The sequence below is a fragment of the Scardinius erythrophthalmus genome (genome assembly GCF_964197995.2).
Source record: "Scardinius erythrophthalmus genome assembly, chromosome: 11".
Classification (NCBI taxonomy): domain Eukaryota; kingdom Metazoa; phylum Chordata; class Actinopteri; order Cypriniformes; family Leuciscidae; genus Scardinius; species Scardinius erythrophthalmus.
Window position 1 is genome coordinate 12,281,247 of NC_138231.1, and position 18,442 is coordinate 12,299,688.

At 42.5% G+C, this 18,442-nt stretch overlaps 1 protein-coding gene across 1 annotated transcript in view; it reads left to right on the top strand.

Annotated features, from left to right (window-relative positions):
• Positions 1–8,081: 8,081 nt before the first annotated feature.
• LOC308698235 (adhesion G protein-coupled receptor F5-like) overlaps positions 8,082–18,442 on the top strand; it is a 40,248-nt gene continuing 29,887 nt past the window's right edge. The window contains exons 1-6 of the mRNA XM_081378151.1: positions 8,082–8,207; positions 8,694–8,840; positions 9,497–9,643; positions 9,739–9,885; positions 15,574–15,720; positions 17,599–17,745. Coding sequence (XP_081234277.1) covers positions 9,583–9,643; positions 9,739–9,885; positions 15,574–15,720; positions 17,599–17,745 — 502 coding nt within the window. The 5' untranslated portion in view covers positions 8,082–8,207; positions 8,694–8,840; positions 9,497–9,582. The remainder of the gene's footprint in view (positions 8,208–8,693; positions 8,841–9,496; positions 9,644–9,738; positions 9,886–15,573; positions 15,721–17,598; positions 17,746–18,442) is intronic.

Here is an 18,442-nt window from a genome sequence, read left to right on the forward strand (position 1 = left end):
TTGTCGTTTGTGTTTAAAAAGTTGATGATATACTTTTTCAATCTGTATTCTTCTTATATAATTATTATGTTAGTGTGTTATGTTGTGAGACACCATTTGTTTTACATGTTTTATGTGTTTATATTTGTATTTATTAAAACAAATTTAAATTATTTTCCCCCTCTAGATATAGATGAATGTGTTTTCAGTCCATCTGTATGTGGTCCAGACTCCAACTGTACAAATGAAATAGGAAGTTACAATTGCTCATGTGTCGATGGATTCACTGCAACAAACTCAAATCTCACCATCAGCAACAATAACACATGTAGAGGTACATTTTATATTTATATATTTGTTTACCTTGAATAATTAGCATGAGTTTATCCATGTAATTCTTTTTCTATGGATATAATGTTTTTGTAAATAAAGCATTCTGTTGTAAAGATGCCAAAGAATACATTGACATTCAGGTATGAATGAGTGACCCAAACTGTTCTTTTTCCAATAACTTTCTTTTAATAAAGATGTGGATGAATGTGTTGAGAGATCAGAGGTCTGTGGTCCAAACTCAATCTGCAACAACACTGTTGGGAGTTACAATTGCTCGTGCAAGAGTGGATATAATGTAACAGATCCAAACCTCCCTATAAACAGAAGTTACCCATGCAGAGGTATGATTGACAGCAAAAGCTTATATTAGAAATTCATAAAAAAAAAAAAAAAAAAAAAAAGAGTATTGGTTGGTGTATAATTATTTTTTTTGCTAGTTTGTTTCTGTTGTACATGCTGTTTTCCAAATCTTAATTTTGTGGTCGTTTGTGTTTAAAAATGTTGATGATATACTTTCTCAATCTGTATTCTCTTTGTACAGTTATTAAGTTAGTGTATTATGTTGTGAGACACCATTTGTCTTTCATGTTTTATGTATTTATATTTGTATTTATTAAAACAAACTTAAATTATTTTCCCCCTCTAGATATAAATGAATGTCTGGTCAGTCCATCTGTATGTGGTCCAGATTCCAACTGTACAAATGAAATAGGAAGTTACAATTGCTCATGTGTCGATGGATTCACTGCAACAAACTCAAATCTCACCATCAGCAACAATAACACATGTAGAGGTACATTCTATATTCAGATTTATGTACTGTAACCTTGAATAATTAGCTCAAATTTATCCATGTGATTTTTACTTTGGATATTATTTTTGTAAGTGAAGCAGTCTGTTGTAAAGATGCCAAAGAATATGTAGATATTCACATGTGAGTGACCCAAACTGTTCTTTTCCTCTGAACTTTCTTTTACTAAAGATTTCATCATTTCAAATATGTCTTTTATCAAGTATGTCAATAATCACTGTTTCTTTATTTGTATATTTTTAGGAAAAAAAATATTTTTCATTCTCCTAAAAAATGATACATACTCAAATCTCTTTGTGATTCATACTAGTTGTTTTTTTGTTATTTGTTTTTTGCACATGCAGTTTGGACTTATTCGTTTAGGGCTGAAATACTATTTTTTATCCAGCATTTATTCTTTTGGATATAAGTTTCCATTTATTCTGGCCTTTTGTACTTTAAATATTCCAAGTTCTGCCTTCTTGGTTTATATTTTCCTTTTATATAGACAGATGAATGCCATGAGATGATAAACATTTTTCATGTCTTTGTGTTTGTGTTAAAGAAAACTGTTCCCTTTCAGTCGGTCACTCCTACGTTCGTCGGAGAGACCCGACAGAAATGGGATCTTCGCAGAGAGACCATTCTACTTTGAGAGGAACTAAACGAGCCAATGCACATTGGCATGCGATAATTTGCGCCAGCTGCTTCTATCACGCAGCGCGGGTATATAATGAGCAGCAGGTGCAACGCATCTTTACATTTCAGAGCCGAGCACACTGATGTTCTGCCTTTGCAGTTTTCTTTAGAGTAAAGACTTTGAGCGTTCTTTCTGGGAAGAAGCCTCTCAACGTGCCACGGCGCGCTGTCACGGAGATAGCTTTCAGAGCAAAAACAGCTGTTTTCAGAGCTCTGGTGTGACCAAATCGTTTGGTTTCGGTTTGAGTGCCTCAGTGGGCTGCACTATTCCTGTTGTTGGCCGCGGACATCCCCTGTGTGCTTCAGCACTAGAGAGAGCATATTTTCCTAAAAGAGCTTACACGAGTCCACTCATGCGTTCTGCAAGTGGTCGTTTCCTATCCTCAAGTGATGGCCACGATCCCTCTCTCATACTGTATGCCTGGGCTTAAGCATGCTGAGACTGTGTTCTTGGGTGGTTCATGTTCTTTAAGAGTGAGAGCATGACCACGTCGGCACGTTGTTCGTCTTGCCTTTCTCGCAAGGGTTTGAGTGCGTGTGCTGCCGAGCTGCCGGCTGATTGCGTGGGGTGTCACGGAAACCCAGCGCGTCGTGCGGTGCTCTAGATGTGCGGTCGAGACTCGGGTACCTCACAAAAGGTGGAGTCCCTTTGCCTATTCCCCGATCTAGTTCCTCTTCTGGTGGCCACCAGAAAAGGGCTACTTTGGCTAATAGCAGTGGTGATCTGAGGATTCCAGTGAGCATTCCCCAACGAGACCACCTCCTCGGGCCCCTCACTCCTCTAGCGCATCGCAAGCATGTTGAGACTGTGTTCGTGGGTGGTTCATGTTCTCTCATGAGAACATGACCACATTGGTGCATTGTTAGTCCTGCCTTTCTAGTAAGGGCTTGAGCATTCAGCGCGCCATGTGCCGTCGAGTTTGGCGGACATGTACACTGTCTCACATGTCTGGCAGCTTACGAATGGGATTGCTGGTCCTTCTCATGGGGGACTTAGCGTTTCATTCGGGGCTCCAGCGGAGGATCAAATGTCGATCGTTGCATCGGAGAGAGGGCTGTTATTCTTTGGAAATGAAGAGGATGCTGAGCTTCCCATTATAGTTGTGTGTGTGCTCATGCTGAGTCAGATTCATGCCGGTTTCACACTGCACGCGTTAGCAGAGCGGAGGCAGCACAGAAGCAGTTTGTATGGTGAGCGGGAGCAGCACACGCCCGTTTTGCTTTCACACTGGCAGCGTTTGTCACGCGCAGCCGAACCGTGGCTTCTGTACAGGTTTTTGAGGTTGTGGTCAACTAGGTAATTGATACCTGAATTATATTTATTATTATATTATCTGCATATTTATTACATATTAGCACTCATCTCTATGAAAAGCGTTCTGCAAAAGAGAAAAACTTTACGAAATCATTTAGATTGTTGAAATATCTGATGCACATCTAATTTACAAACATTACCCATTATAAACATCTTAAAGATAGCCTAATTCATAAATGTCTGTAATAACAAACAGCAAAGTTCTTAATAGAGACATATAGTAAATGAGCAAATTCTCGAAAAAAAAGTCAAAGATTCAAAACAGTCATGCACACCATAGATGTCTATACTGTATGTGTGCTATATTAATCTGTCTATTCTATTTACCTTTCTATATTGAGTTGAGTTGTTCGCTCGTGGGCCAGGGAAAGGTTGTCAAAAACACTTTTAAATGACTTACCATCGGCACCAAGAGCCACTGCAACTACATCCCATGCTTTTTCCTTTGCCTGCAAGTCTTTATAAAGCACATTATGTGGATCATAAATAACTTTATGCTTCTCAACCTCTACGATGAGACGAGTGTCATCCATTATTGTCGTCTTTTCAGGTGCACTCTGAAGACCACCGCCTGTGATACCATGTGCTTTTGTTTATGATTGTCAGCATGATGTTCTTATGCCTATATATATATATATATACAGTGCTATGCATAAGTTTAGACACCCATGCTAAAGTTGACTAAAAAGAGGAATAAAAAATCATCTTTTGGAAATTGAACTTAATGCCTTAATTAAAAAAATGAGGAATCCAACCTTTAAGGACACCAGTTTTCTTTGTGAATGAATAATGTATCGTAAATAAATAAATGTTCTTCCTTAAAATACAGGGTGCATAAGTTTGGACACCCCTATGTTAAATTCCCATAGAGGCAGGCAGATTTTTATTTTTAAAGGCCAGTTACTTCATGGATCCAGGATACTATGCATCCTGATAAAGTTCCCTTGGCCTTTGGAATTAAAATAGCCCCATATCATCACATAGTCTTCACCATAGAGATTGGCATGGTTTTATTTCAGTTAGCCTAATAGCTGGCTTGATTTGAATTGAGAGATGATCTTATGGAAAGTACTCCATGCCAATCTCTAGGTATGGTGAAGGCTATGTCATGACAATCATGCGATTAATCGATTAAAATTTTTAATCGATTGACAGCCCTAATATATATATATATATATATATATATATATATATATATATATATATATATATATATATATATATTATAAGAATAATAATTATATATATATATGTGTGTATATGTGTATATATATATATATATATATATATATATATATATATATATATATACACACACACATAATTAAATTAATCTGTAACTTAAGCTAAACTGGCAGTATAAATTGTTTAAACTTGTTTTTGTAGTTCGGGCAAAAAGTTTGTGTTTGTTTTTGGACATTGGTTTTCTTTTTAAATTGCTGAAGGTCATTTGATTGACTGTTTAAAACACAATAGATATCATCAATGCGCTTTTGGGGTAAAACTGCTGTGTATTTTGGCCATGATCAATACATTGTCACTTTAATTCAGTGTGAGCGGCGCAGCAAAAATAGACTCGTTGCTGAAACGATCGCGGCACTGCTGCTTCTGCTCTGCTCCAGGTACACGTTGCCGCGCCGTCTCTGCGTGCAGTTTGAATGCTCTAATCTGTTAACATGGCCGTCGAAAAAAAAACGCTCTGCTAATGCGTGCAGTGTGAAACAGGCGTCAGAGTTGACAGCCATGCTTTCCCGGGCGGCTCAGGGGTGCAGCATGACGCATAAATTGCCTTGCCCGCCCCCGTGCCTTTTTCCCAGATGTGCGTGAAGAACTTTGGCAGTATGGAAGCATGTTGGCGCCAATATGGCAAGCCAAATATGCCTAAATCTGCAGAAAAAGTTTTTCCTCTCTCACTACCCTCGGTGGTGGGGTGGCAGTGCTACAGGCAGGCCACCTCTACCCTGCATGTGATGGTCACCCTGAAACTATTGAAGGCCAAAACACTCTTAATGCAGGAGGGTAGTTCTGAGCCGGGGTTGAGCTGCGCATATTGACTGAGATTTAGTCACAGTGTTGGCCCTCGGCCAGACGATGTCCACTCTGGTGGTCCAGAAGCACCCCCTAGCTAAACCTTGCAGAGGTGCGAGATATCGCCAAAGTGTGCTTTCTCGATGCTCTCATCTCACAAGGTGGCCTTTTCGGCGACACTGTTGAGGACTGGGCCCAGCAGTTTTCCACAGTTCAGAAGCAGGCTGAGGCAAACAAGAGCGTGCCCCATTGTGCTACAAGAGCACTTGTGGGCTGCCCCTCAGTCTGCTCGTTGCGAAGGGCTTTGTTCCCCTGCAAAAAAAGAAATAAAGGGGACTCCGCCACAGCCAGATTTACTGTGACGTTGAGCCTTGTAGGAAGACAACGCTACCCACCTCAACCACTAAGCGATCAGTGAAATATTACTTCTGAGACGGGTGACCTGGACAGGGATTAAGCTGCTCTTTCCCCGGAGGAGGGGCGGGCGGAGAATCTTTTTTTTTAGCAAAAAAAAAATCTGTTCCGCCGCTGGCCCAACACCCAGCGGTACCCACACCTTCAATAAAAGAGCAGTTTCTGAAATCTCTGGGTGCCACCAGGGTGAAGACGACAGTGTGCACTGCCATGCCTCACCGCTCTTGTTCCCCTCTCCCCAAGAGGACCTGAATGGCAGCTTGCAACGCTATGCCTTGCAGCTCTCGTTTCCCTCTTCACAAGAAGGCGAGGTTGATAGTGTGCCCTGTTACGAAACCTCGCCACTCTTATCCCCTCTTCAGTCGCTAGTGGACAGCAGCATGCGGTTTGAGAACGCAGTTCAGCTTTCTCACGCATCCTCTGCACCGCACACCCAGACCCCACTTCGGGCCGCCTCATAGCCTCTTGAGTCAGGTCCCTGCCCTCCAACTTGCTGCCCGCCGCGGGTACGTCTGTGGTTCCATTGGTCCCGCAGGTGCGGTCTCTAGGGGCCTGGCTGGCGCTCCCCAGACCGTCCCACTGGCTCATCCACACTATCAGACTTGGCTATGTGATTCAGTTCGCCTGGCGCCAAGTTCAGGGGCATCCGGTTCACCTCTGTGCTGGCCAGTGGTGCTCCTGTCTTACAGGCAGAGATCGAGGTCCAACTGGTGATTAGTTTCTTTCGAAGTAAATTGGTCTTTCTGCGAAGATTCCGAGGGTACGAGGGAACGAGGGTTACCATACGTAACCGAGAAGTTTTCAATTATCACTTTAATATTTTTTTCCTTTTTCCATAGATATAAATGAATGTCTGGACAGTCTATCTGTATGTGGTCCAGATTCCAACTGTACAAATGTTATTGGAGGTTACAATTGCACATGTGTGGATGGATTCACTGCAACAAATTCAAGTCTTTCCATCAGCATCAATAACACATGTAGAGGTAAATTCTATTTTCAGATCTGGCTATACTAAGCGGAAGTCCACTAAAGGCAAGGTGATTTGAGAATCCATGTGCAGCTTTTACTAACAAAACTTGAACAAAATAAACAATGACTTGAATTTAATTTGATTTAATTTGAACAGAAACATAAAACTCACCAAACAGCAGTAACAAAACATCAAAGCTAAACAGGGAACAATGGGAACATGAGGGCTATTTATACAGAGAGACTAATGACTAACAATAAACACCTGAGAACAATCAAACAGTGAACTAATGAGAACACCGGACACATGACTAGAACAACCATGTTCAGACCATGACACAATAGGTTTATTCGTCATCGGCTGCGGCTGCTGTAACCGATTGGCGAGAGTTGGCGCGTGTAGGCGGGGAGGACACTTTCTGCTTCCCGTAGTGACAGTCACGCTGTGGTTGCATACTTTATGACAGCTGAAGTGAAATAAATGCAATATTTGTCAAAAATACAGACGTTTCAGATACTTTTCTATTTAATACTTTATGTACTGCTTCATTCAGCGTCTCTTTGTACAAGAATAAAGTTCAACATAAGCATACTATTTAAATACCAATGAAGTTTGGTCTACGTTTTTATCAGTTTTATTTTGATTAACATGACAATATAACATCGCGACTACATGAAAAGTGCTGTTATAAAAAACAGATTTGTGAACCATTAGGACCGTTGTCATGCGTGAATCCAGCCAATTGTGAAACAGCTGTGTCGTCATCAGAGCTTGTGCAGCCGCTCTTAAGAAGCTGCACTGGCTGAGTCATCCAGGCTGCTCTCGAATCGCTCTTGCGGTACTTTGATGGCATACGTCACAATCACGTGGAGTCGGCGCTGTCTCAAGTCGGACAAGATTTCTAACCGGCATGCACTGCTTCAAGTCAGCCACCGATCGGTCTGCGCAGAGCTGCATGAAGTCGAACAAGCCTAATGACAAGGGAAGCGCATGGCAAACAGGAAGCTGACAGTGAGAATTTGAACCAAAACCAAATGTAACAACTAACTGTTTGTATTAAATGGGTAGTTCTATTCTTGACTTCTCATGCTGAAGTCCACTTTATGACAGCTACTTGAAACACCTGTTCATCATACAACACCATAATGTTTTGAGGATTCATTTTTAGAGATAATTTTGTAAATGTTGCATTAGATTAAAAAGATAGGAACTCAAGGAATGATTTATTCTTTACATATGAATGAGTGACACATATAGTTATTTTTCTCACATTTTCTTTGACTAAAGATGTGAATGAATGTGTTGAGAGATCAGAGGTCTGTGGTCCAAACTCAATCTGCAACAACACTGTTGGGAGTTACAATTGCTCATGCATGAGTGGATATAATGTAACAGACCCAAACCTCCCTATAAACAGCAATAACCCATGCAGAGGTATGATTGACAGCTGAAGCTCTGAACAGCTAATATTTGCAGTGCCTAAATCTTTTGTCACATGAAACCTTTCCCTTTACCAATTATTTTTTCAGATATTTATGAATGTCTTGACTCAGTATCAGTGTGTGGGCCGAACTCTCACTGTTACAATTACAATGGAAGCTTCTCATGCTTTTGTTGGGAAGGATATAACGTCTCAGATGGGAATAAGGCGATTACCAAAAGTAACCCATGCCTCGGTTAGTTTGCTCTGTCATATTCTCTGTCATGGTTTTTGAGGTATTTTTTATTGGAAACTGCTCAAAAATATGTAATCTTAAGATTGCTACATAATTTCAAATATGTCTTTTATCAAGTATGTCAATAATCATTGTTTGTTTATATATATTTTTAGGAAAAAAAATATTTTTAATTTTCCTTATTTTCCTCTTTGTGAATTATACTTTTTTTTCTTTCTTTTTTTTCTTTTTTTTGCACATGCAGTTTGAATTTATTCATTTAGGGTTTAAATACTCTTTTTATCCAGCATTTATTCTTTGGGAGATAAGTTTCTATTTGTTCTGGCATTTTGTGCTTTAAATATTCCAAGTTCTGTCTTCTTAATTTATAATTTCCTTTTATACAGACATATGAATGCCATGAGATGATAAATGTTTTTTGTGTCTTTATGTGTTTGTGTTAAAGAAAACTGTTTTCAATTATAACATTATTTTTTTTCTCCATAGATATAAATGAATGTCTGGACAGTCCATCTGTATGTGGTCCAGGTTCCAACTGTACAAATTTTATTGGAGGTTACAATTGCTCATGTGTGGATGGATTCACTGCAACAAATCCAAGTCTTTCTATCAGCATCAATAACACATGTAGAGGTAAATTCCATTTTCAGATCTAATGTCACAGAAGTCCACTAAAGGTAAGTTGAATTGAGAACCCGTGTGCATCTTTTATTAACAAAACTTGAACAAAATAAACAATGACATGGACTTGGACAAAGAGCAGTAACAAAACAGCATCAAAGCTAGATAGGGAACAATGAGAACAGGTTATTTATACAGAGAGTCTAATGACTAACAAGGAACACCTGAGAATAATAAAAAAAAATTAACAAGTGGGGACACAGGACACATGACCAGAACAACCAATCAGACCCTGACACAATGACAAGGGATGCACATGACAAACAGGAAGCATGACAGTGAGAATTACAAGATAAAAGACATGAAAACATAAACTTTAACCAAAAACAAATGTTACAAATAATTGTCTGTATTAAACGGGTAGTTCTAGTCTTGACTTCTTATTGGTCAATACAGTGTTCAGTCATGCTGAAATACACTACATAGTAACAGCCACTTGAAACACCTATGCATCATACAACACCATAACATTTTGGGGATTCATTTTTAGAGATAATTTTGTAAATGTGGCATTAGATTGTTAAGATAGGAACTCAAAGAATGATTTAATATTTACATATGAATGAGTGACACAAATAGTTATTTTTCTCGTTTTTCTTTTCCTAAAGATGTGAATGAATGTGTTGAGAGATCAGAGGTCTGCGGTCCAAATTCAATCTGCAACAACACTGTTGGGAGTCACAATTGCTCGTGCATGGGTGGATATAATGTAACAGACCCAAACCTCCCTATAAACAGCAATAACCCATGCAGAGGTATGGTTGACATCTGAAGCTCTGAACAGCTAATATTTGCAGTGCCTAAATCTTCCGTCACATGAAACCTTTCCCTGTACCAATTATTTTTTCAGATATTTATGAATGTCTTGACTCAGTATCAGTGTGTGGGCCGAACTCTCACTGTTACAATTACAATGGAAGCTTCTCATGCTTTTGTTGGGAAGGATATAACGTCTCAGATGGGAATAAGGTGAATACCAAAAGTAACCCATGCATCGGTAAGTTTGCTTTGTCATATTTTCTGTCATGTTTTCGAGGTATTGTTTATTGGAAACTGTTCAAAACAATGTCATATTTTGATTGCTACATCATTTGAAATATGTCTTTATCAAGTATGTCAATAATCATTGTTTGTTTATATTTTTTTTTTTTAGGGGAAAAAATCATTCTCCTAAAAAAAATTATATATACTCAAACTTCTGTGATCATTTATTATTATTTTTTTTTATTTTTTTTTTGCACATGCAGTTTGGACTTATTCGTTTAGTGCTTAAATAAAATTTGTATCCAGCATTTATTCTTTGGGAGATAAGTTTCCATTTGCTCTGGCCTTTTGTGCTTTAAATATTCCAAGTTCTGCCTTCTTGATTTATATTTTCCTTTTATATAGACAGATGAATGCCAAGAGATGATAAATGTTTTTCATGTCTTTGTGTTTGTGTTAAAGAAAACTGTTCTCTTACGAGAGGTCTCTCGTACTGCGTAATATCTTACGCTTGGGGAAAATCTCTTTTCCGTGAGATGTTGAAGCCAAAAATTATCCTTAATTTTGAAATAATGTAAAACGCGTTGTGGCAGCATGCAGACATAGGCAAGACGGCTCGCGCGCCTATTGGCTGCCCTGCGGCAACTGCAGCAGCCTATCGAGAGAGGCCCTTCGTGACGTCAGATCAAATGAGGGCGCGAAAAAACGGGCGTGGCTTGGGCCTATAAATACAGCTCGACAGGCTGATAGAATCAGATTTTTCATCTCTTCAGCGAAGCGCTCGCATCGCTGGATCCAGAGGAAGAAGCCGCGCCGTCTGATATAGCCTTCTGCGGGACGAGCTGTTTATATCTGAAGCCGCTGGCCGACAACTCGCCGCCTTCAGTCGCCGTTCCTGCTACGCTGTCCGGCGTGTTATATCCTTTTCTCTGCTAAGTGTGTGTTCACCGCCGCGACTCACACTCTCTTTTCTAAAAGAGCCGAGCGTCTTTGTCAAGATGCCTCGCACCTTCTGTGCTCGTGTCGAGCCCCACTCAGCGACGGGGACCGCCATGTCATCTGCGTTTCCTGCCTGGGTGAGGAACATGCAGCTCTCGCGCTCGCTGACGGCGGCTGCCCTCACTGCGAGCTGATGCCAATGGTGACTCTGAGGACTCGCCTGGCATCTTTCGCCGAGACTGCTCCCCCGCCCGCTGCAGTGCCGCGCCGTACTTAGTGGGTCCCGGAACCTCCTCCAGCCTGTGAAAGCTCGCCGGTTCGCCCGCTAGCTTCACTGCCTGCTTCGCCTGAGTCTCTCACCGCCGGACAGCGGCCGCCGTCTGCCGCCGCTTCTGTCATGGATGATGACGAGGAAGCCGCATCTGTGGAAGATGACAGCTTCTCTATCCTGGCGTCGGGCAGTGAGAACTGGTCGAGCTCTGTGGATCTCGCCCCCTCTGCTCGCCAGCCGTCTGGGAAAAGGGCCAGCATCGAAGCAGAGCTGATGCGTCTGCTCACGCAGGCCGTAGCAAGCCTCGGCCTCGAGTGGTCGGCGCCCGTGGAGCCCGCACTCAACCGGCTGGATGGATTTTTCCTGCAAGGGGGCCGCGTTCCGCCGTCTTCTAGACCCGCGTCCTTTCTTCCTGAGCTTCATGAAGAAGTTGCGAAGTCTTGGAACGCCCTCTTCTCAGCCAGAATGCGTACATCTGTCTCGGCAGCATTCTCCGTGGTGGACGGTGCTAAGGCCAGGGGTTACCATTCTCTTCCTCCTGTGGAAGAAGCCATAGCGGCCCATCTTTGCCAGCCCTCCGCTGGACGGCGTGCTAAGATAGCGCTACCATCTAAAGCTTGCCGCACAACCTCAGCCATGCACAGCCGCGCTTACACCGCCGCTGGACAGGCTGCATCTGCATTGCACTCAATGGCCATCTTCCAGGCCGACCTTCTCCGTAAACTGGATGAGGAAGGACCGGGAGCGATCAGCGTGCCGGACTTAAGAAGCGCCACGGACCTGGCTCTTCGCGCCACTAAGTCCGCTGCACAGGCCATAGGGCGGAGCATGGCCTCTCCCACCGTAGCGGAGAGACATTTATGGTTGATGCTCTCAGAGATGTCGGACTCAGAGCGCACCGCGTTCCTCGACGCCCCCATCTCTTCTGCCGGCCTCTTTGGATCAACCGTCAAGGATTTTGCGGATAGATTCGCTGAGGTGCAGAAAACATCACAGGCCATGAAACATTTTCTGCCAAAGCGCTCCAGCTCCGCAACAGGCCGCTCAAAACAGCCGTCTGCTCGAAGCTCCCAGCCACAGTTGCAGCCCGCCACCGCTCCGCAGAAGCGTCGACAGGCCCGGGACCCGAGACCACGTTCTCGCTCTGTCGGCCGCCGCCCCCCTCCGCGTGGGCCCCGGCCTAAGGTCGAGATAAAGCCTGAGGCCTCAAAGTCTTCCTAGCCCGCCTAGGAAAACAACGGTGTTCGAGTCCCGCTGCTGTCAGACTTCCACCAAAACTTCTCGCTCGTTCAGTTTCAGAAAATGTGACTGTTCCAGTGTATTTTGCAGAAAACAGGCTGGTACCACAGCCCGTTTGCCTGCACACAAACGCCGTTTTTATGGCGACCCAGATGAATCTCATAAAGAGTGTAATTTCTGGTATTCCGGCCATGGCCGACGGTGTTATAAGTGTAGTAAAAATGCCCACGGCCCAGTGCTCATTCCTACACACAAGCACAGCCCGCCACACAGGGCTCGCACACATAAAATCGACTCATGTTGATTGTGCATTAAATGTAGTGAATGTGCCCACGACACAGTGCCCACAAACACTACACACTGCATGTCTCACGGTTTCTGTAAAAACAAAACCAACACACATACAGTCAGCTCTAGTCGACGGAGTTTTCAGTGTAAATGTGCCCGCTGTCCCGCGCCCACATTCACTCACAGACATGACAAGCCCCACGGGGCTCGCCCCGCTCGCTCTCTCTCAGCAAGCCGCCATAAGAGAGCTGAGCACCCACTGCGTCACGTCCCGCCAAAACGGGCGTGGCTTGGTCCTATAAGTACAGCTCGACAGGCTGATAGAATCTGGTTTTTCATCGCTGAAGCGAACCAGAGCGTGTTGCAGGCACGGCAAAGATACGCAGCTGTGATCAGCGCACCCCCCGCCTCGAACGCTGCAAGCACGGCGTCTATGTTACAGCATACCGGTGCTCTCCAGTCGCCACCACCTCGCGGCCAGAGCCCAGATCTCATTCAACCCCTAGCTATTCATGCAAGTGCATGGGCAAAGCTTCCCGGGGTATCAGAATGGGTGCTGAACATTATAAAGAGAGGCTATTCGCTACAGTTCGCTCGATGTCCCTGCCGTTGCGCGGCGCGAATCGAAACTACGGTAGAAAAGAAAGTAGCACATCTACTTCGAGCCGAAATAGCGAAACTGTTGAGCAAAGGGGCCATAGAGCCTTTATCTCAAGCTCAGAGCGAAGGGGGTCTATACAGCAGATATTTTCTGGTACCGAAAAAAGACGGGGGTCTCAGACCCATTCTAGATCTAAGACAGCTGAACAAAGTGCTTTCGAAACGCCAGTTCAGAATGCTCACAACCAGGAAAATCCTCACGCAAATTCGCCAAGGGGACTGGTTTATGTCAATAGATCTGAAGGACGCGTATTTCCAAATACAAATAGCGTCACGTCACAGGCGATTTTTGAGATTCAGTGCTACTTGTGGCTCCGTTCTGGAAAAACCAGGCTTGGTTCCCAGTTCTGATGCAGCTGACAAGCACTGCCCCATGGCCGATACCAGTGAGGAGGGACCTCCTCTCTCAGGCCAAGGGCTCGATCTGGCATCCTCGCCCAAAGCTTTGGTCCCTACATGCGTGGGCCATCAACGGGTACCCGCTAACCTCCCGGTGGGAGTGTTAAACACGATCACGCAGGCTAGGGCTCCGTCTGCTAGACGGCTCTATTCCTCGAAGTGGTCTGTGTTCTCTAGCTGGTGCACAGCCCGTGGCATATCACCCTCAGACGGTGGGGTGACGGAGGTTCTCTCCTTCCTGCAAGAGCTACTGGATAAGGGCAGAACCCCATCCACGCTCAAGGTTTACGTGGCGGCCATAGCAGTGTTTACTAAACCGGCGCTTGGCCAGTCACTTGGAAGGAACGATCTGGTTATCCACTTCCTTAAAGGAGCTAAGAGGCTGAATCCTCCCAGACCTCCCTCAGTCCCCATGTGGGACCTTTCTACGGTTTTGGAAGCCATGAAAGGTGCCCCATTCGAGCCAATCCAATCAATAAATATCAAACATTTGTCTTTCAAGACAGTGTTTTTTCTGGCTCTCGCTTCGGTAAAGCGTGTAGGGGACTTGCAAGCGCTCTCAGTGAGCGCGACGTGTATGGAGTTTGGGCCAAATGACTCGAGAGTCATACTCAAACCAAGGCACGGGTATGTTCCTAAATCCCTTAACACACCGTTTAGGGCACAGGTGATTTCCCTGTCGGCTCTGCCAGTCTCTAATGAGGAGGAAGACGCGGGCTTCCTTTGCCCGGTCAGGGCATTAAGGGCTTATGTGTCTCGCTCGACTGTCTTCAGACAGACGGAGCAGCTCTTTGTTTCGTTCAGCGGACGTTCTAAGGGACTAGCTGCGTCGACACAAAGTCTATCCAGGTGGATAGTTGATGCTATAGCGCTAGCTTACATTTCTTAGGGCCGGCAGTGCCCGTTGGGTGTCAGAGCGCACTCCACAAGAGGCATGGCCTCGTCGTGGGCTTGGTCTAGTGGGATTGCCTTGCAAGATATCTGTATGGCGACAGGCTGGACATCCCCGTTTACATTTATAAGGTTTTATAACCTATAGGTTCCCGCCTTGCAGGCTAAGGTGCTTTCGGTCTAATAAATCAGTATTATCTGCCCTGATGCTATCGGCTCAGAATACTGAAACTGCTTGAGCGTCGCTCGCTGATCGATTAAATAACTCTATGGGCAGTGTGTAAGACCCACAATATTCATCAGTCCAGGCCGAGTTTTCGCCCTGAATGTGTGGAACACTATTGATATAATTTGCTACTTATTATGGGAATGATGCTGTTCTAGCCCCCCTTTCCCTGACTCTCTGCGAGTCCCTGGTGATCATGCACTATATGAGCCCCGGGCACCTGCCCTTGGGACTTTGGTTTTGGATCTCAGCACGCACAGCGTTTTACACTGTGTTCCCCTAGCGTAAGATATTACGCAGTACGAGAGACCTCTCGTAAGAGAATGTACTCGGTTACTAATGTAACCTCGGTTCTCTCTAGAAGAGGGAACGAGTACTGCGTATCTTTGCCGTGCCTGCAACACGCTCTGGTTCGCTTCAGCAATGAAAAACCAGATTCTATCAGCCTGTCGAGCTGTATTTATAGGACCAAGCCACGCACGTTTTGGCGGGATGTGACGCAGTGGGCGCAAAGCGCCCTCATTGGGTCTGACGTCACGAAGGGCCTCTCTCGATAGGCTGCTGCAGTTGCCGCAGGGCAGCCATTAGGCGCGCAAGCCGTCTTGCCTATGTCTGCATGCTGCCGCAACGCGTTTTACATTATTTCAAAATTAAGGATAATTTTTGGCTTCAATATCTCGCGGAAAAGAGATTTTCCCCTAGCGTAAGATATTACGCAGTACTCGTTCCCTCTTCTAGAGAGAACCAAGTACGTTTTCAATTGTCACGTTAATGTTTTTTTTTCATAGATATAAATGAATGTCTGGACAGTCTATCTGTATGTGGTCCATATTCCAACTGTACAAATGTTATTGGAGGTTACAATTGCTCATGTGTGGATGGATTCACTGCAACAAATTCAAGTCTTTCCATCAGCATCAATAACACATGTAGAGGTAAATTCAATTTTCAGATCTTTGTATTCCATTGTCACGGAAATCCACTGAAGGCGAGTTGAATTGAGAACCCATCTGCATCTTTTATTAACAAAACTTTAACAAAATAAACGATGACTTGAACTTGATTTAACTTGAACATGAACAGAAACATAAAACTCACCAAACAGCAGTAACAAAATAACATCAACCCATTTCGCCTACTTATACTATGCCTTAAAAGTATGTACTTGTTTGTGAAGAAAAAGTACATACTTTTGAGTGTGTAGCAAAAGAGTAGACAAGCTTTGAGACTTACTATCACGTCATACAATTGTGTCTTTTAATGGTTGCTCTCTGTTGTATCCTGTCACTGTAAACTGGCCTGTCAGTCATGTTGTCACAGTTAAAATCCTCCACATTTAATTTAATTCCCTACCATATCGGAGACAAATGTAGAAGCACGTTAATCTGCAGTCGTTGGTCTTTCATGCGTACACTCTTCTTATGTTAATGCATAATAATGGTGCATTTAAAAGTTAAAAGCCAAACGGATCATCATAAAAATCCTCATTTGTTATTGCAAATTAAATATAATATTTTTTATCAGGTTAAACTTTGATTATTTGATAATAATGTTGACATTCAGGTGTGAATGAGTGACCCAAACTGTTCTTTTTTCCATAACTTTCTTTTACTAAAGATGTGATATCATTTGTCTTTCAAGTTTTATGTGTTTATATTTGTATTTATTAAAACAAATTTAAATTATTTCCCCCTCTAGATATAGATGAATGTGTATTCAGTCCTTCTGTATGTGGTCCAGATTCCAACTGTACAAATGAAATAGGAAGTTACAATTGCTCATGTTTAGATGGATTCACTGCAACAAACTCAAATCTCACCATCAGCATCAATAATACATGTAGAGGTACATTTTTATATTCAGATTTGTTTACTGTAACCTTGAATAATTAGTTAGAGTTTATCCATGTGATTTTTACTTTGGTTACAATTGCTCATGCAAGAGTGGATATAATGTAACAGACCCAAACCTCCATATAAACAGCAATTACAGATGCAGAGGTATGAATGACAGAAAAAAAACTCTTAGTGCAAATTTATAACAGAAAATAAGCATTGGCTTATAACACACACAAAAAATCCAAATAAAGTTTTTACAGTAACATCACCAATATGTATTTATTTAAAAACAAAATCTGAGATGTTGCTTAACTTACTGTATCTGTTCTATTGTGGAGGTCTTGTTTAAAGAAGCACAAAGAAATCTTAGTTTTAAAAATGTTGTTGTTGTTGTTTTGTGTTCAGATTTGAGTTTATTATAACCTTGCATAATTGTCTAGAGTTTACCTGTATAATTTTTACTTTGCATTTTGCAAGTGAAGCATTTTGTTGTTACAATGATTTTAAACTTATCCAAACTGTTCTTTTTACCATAACTTTATTATCCTAAAGATGTGGATGAATGTTTTGAGAGATCAGAGGTCTGTGGTTCAAACTCAATCTGCAACAACACTGTTGGGAGTCACAATTGCTCGTGCAAGAGTGGATATAATGTAACAGACCCAAACCTCCCTATAAACAGCAATAACACATGCAGAGGTATATTGACAGGAAAAAGCTTATATTACAAATTCATGATAAAGAAAATGAGTTTTGGGAGGTGTATAATTGTTAGTTTGTTTCTGTTATACATGCTGCTTTTCAAAATCTTAATTTTGTAGTCGTTTGTAAATGTTGATATACTTTCTCAATCTGTATTCTTCTTGTATAGTTATTATGTTAATGTATTATGTTGTGAGATACCATTTGTCTTTCATGTTTTGTGTGTTTATAATTGTATGTATTAATACAAATTTAAATTATTTTCCCCTCTAGATATAAATGAATGTCTGGTCATTCCATCTGTATGTGGTCCAGATTCCAACTGTACAAATGAAATAGGAAGTTACAATTGCTCATGTTTAGATGGATTCACTGCAACAAACTCAAGTCTCACCATCAGCATCAATAACACATGTAGAGGTAAATTCGATTTTCAGATCTTTGTATTCCATTGTCACGGAAATCCACTGAAGGCGAGTTGAATTGAGAACCCATCTGCATCTTTTATTAACAAAACTTGAACAAAATAAACAATGACTTGAACTTGATTTAACTTGAACATGAACAGAAACATAAAACTCGCCAAACAGCAGTAACAAAATAACATCAACCCAATTCACCTACTTATACTACGCCCTAAAAGTATGTACTTGTTTGTGAAGAAAAAGTACATACTTTTGAGTGTGTAGCAAAAGAGTAGACAAGCTTTGAGACTTATGCATACACTCTTATTGGGCCCTATCTTGCACCCAGCGCAATTGACTTTGTACATCAACGCATGTATCATTCCTATTTTGCACCCACGCACAGCGGACTTTTCCCTCCACAGATGCACGTCGGGAAATTAGGAAATGAACATGCGCTCCCGGGGGCAGTTCAGCGCAAAGAGGAGGCGTGTTCCGGCGCAAACGTTCCCTGGTGCTATTTTGCAGGTTTAGAAAACAATTCCGCCACTGACCAGGAAAAACCTAGTCTAAAGTCAATGGTGCGTTGCGCATGTTATTCATATGCTATTTTAAGGGCGCATGCTTGGCCATAATCAATGTAGCATGTGCACAACGCATACACTTTGCTTATCTCATCTACACACAGATGCAGCAGTTCTCATTTTTAAAAA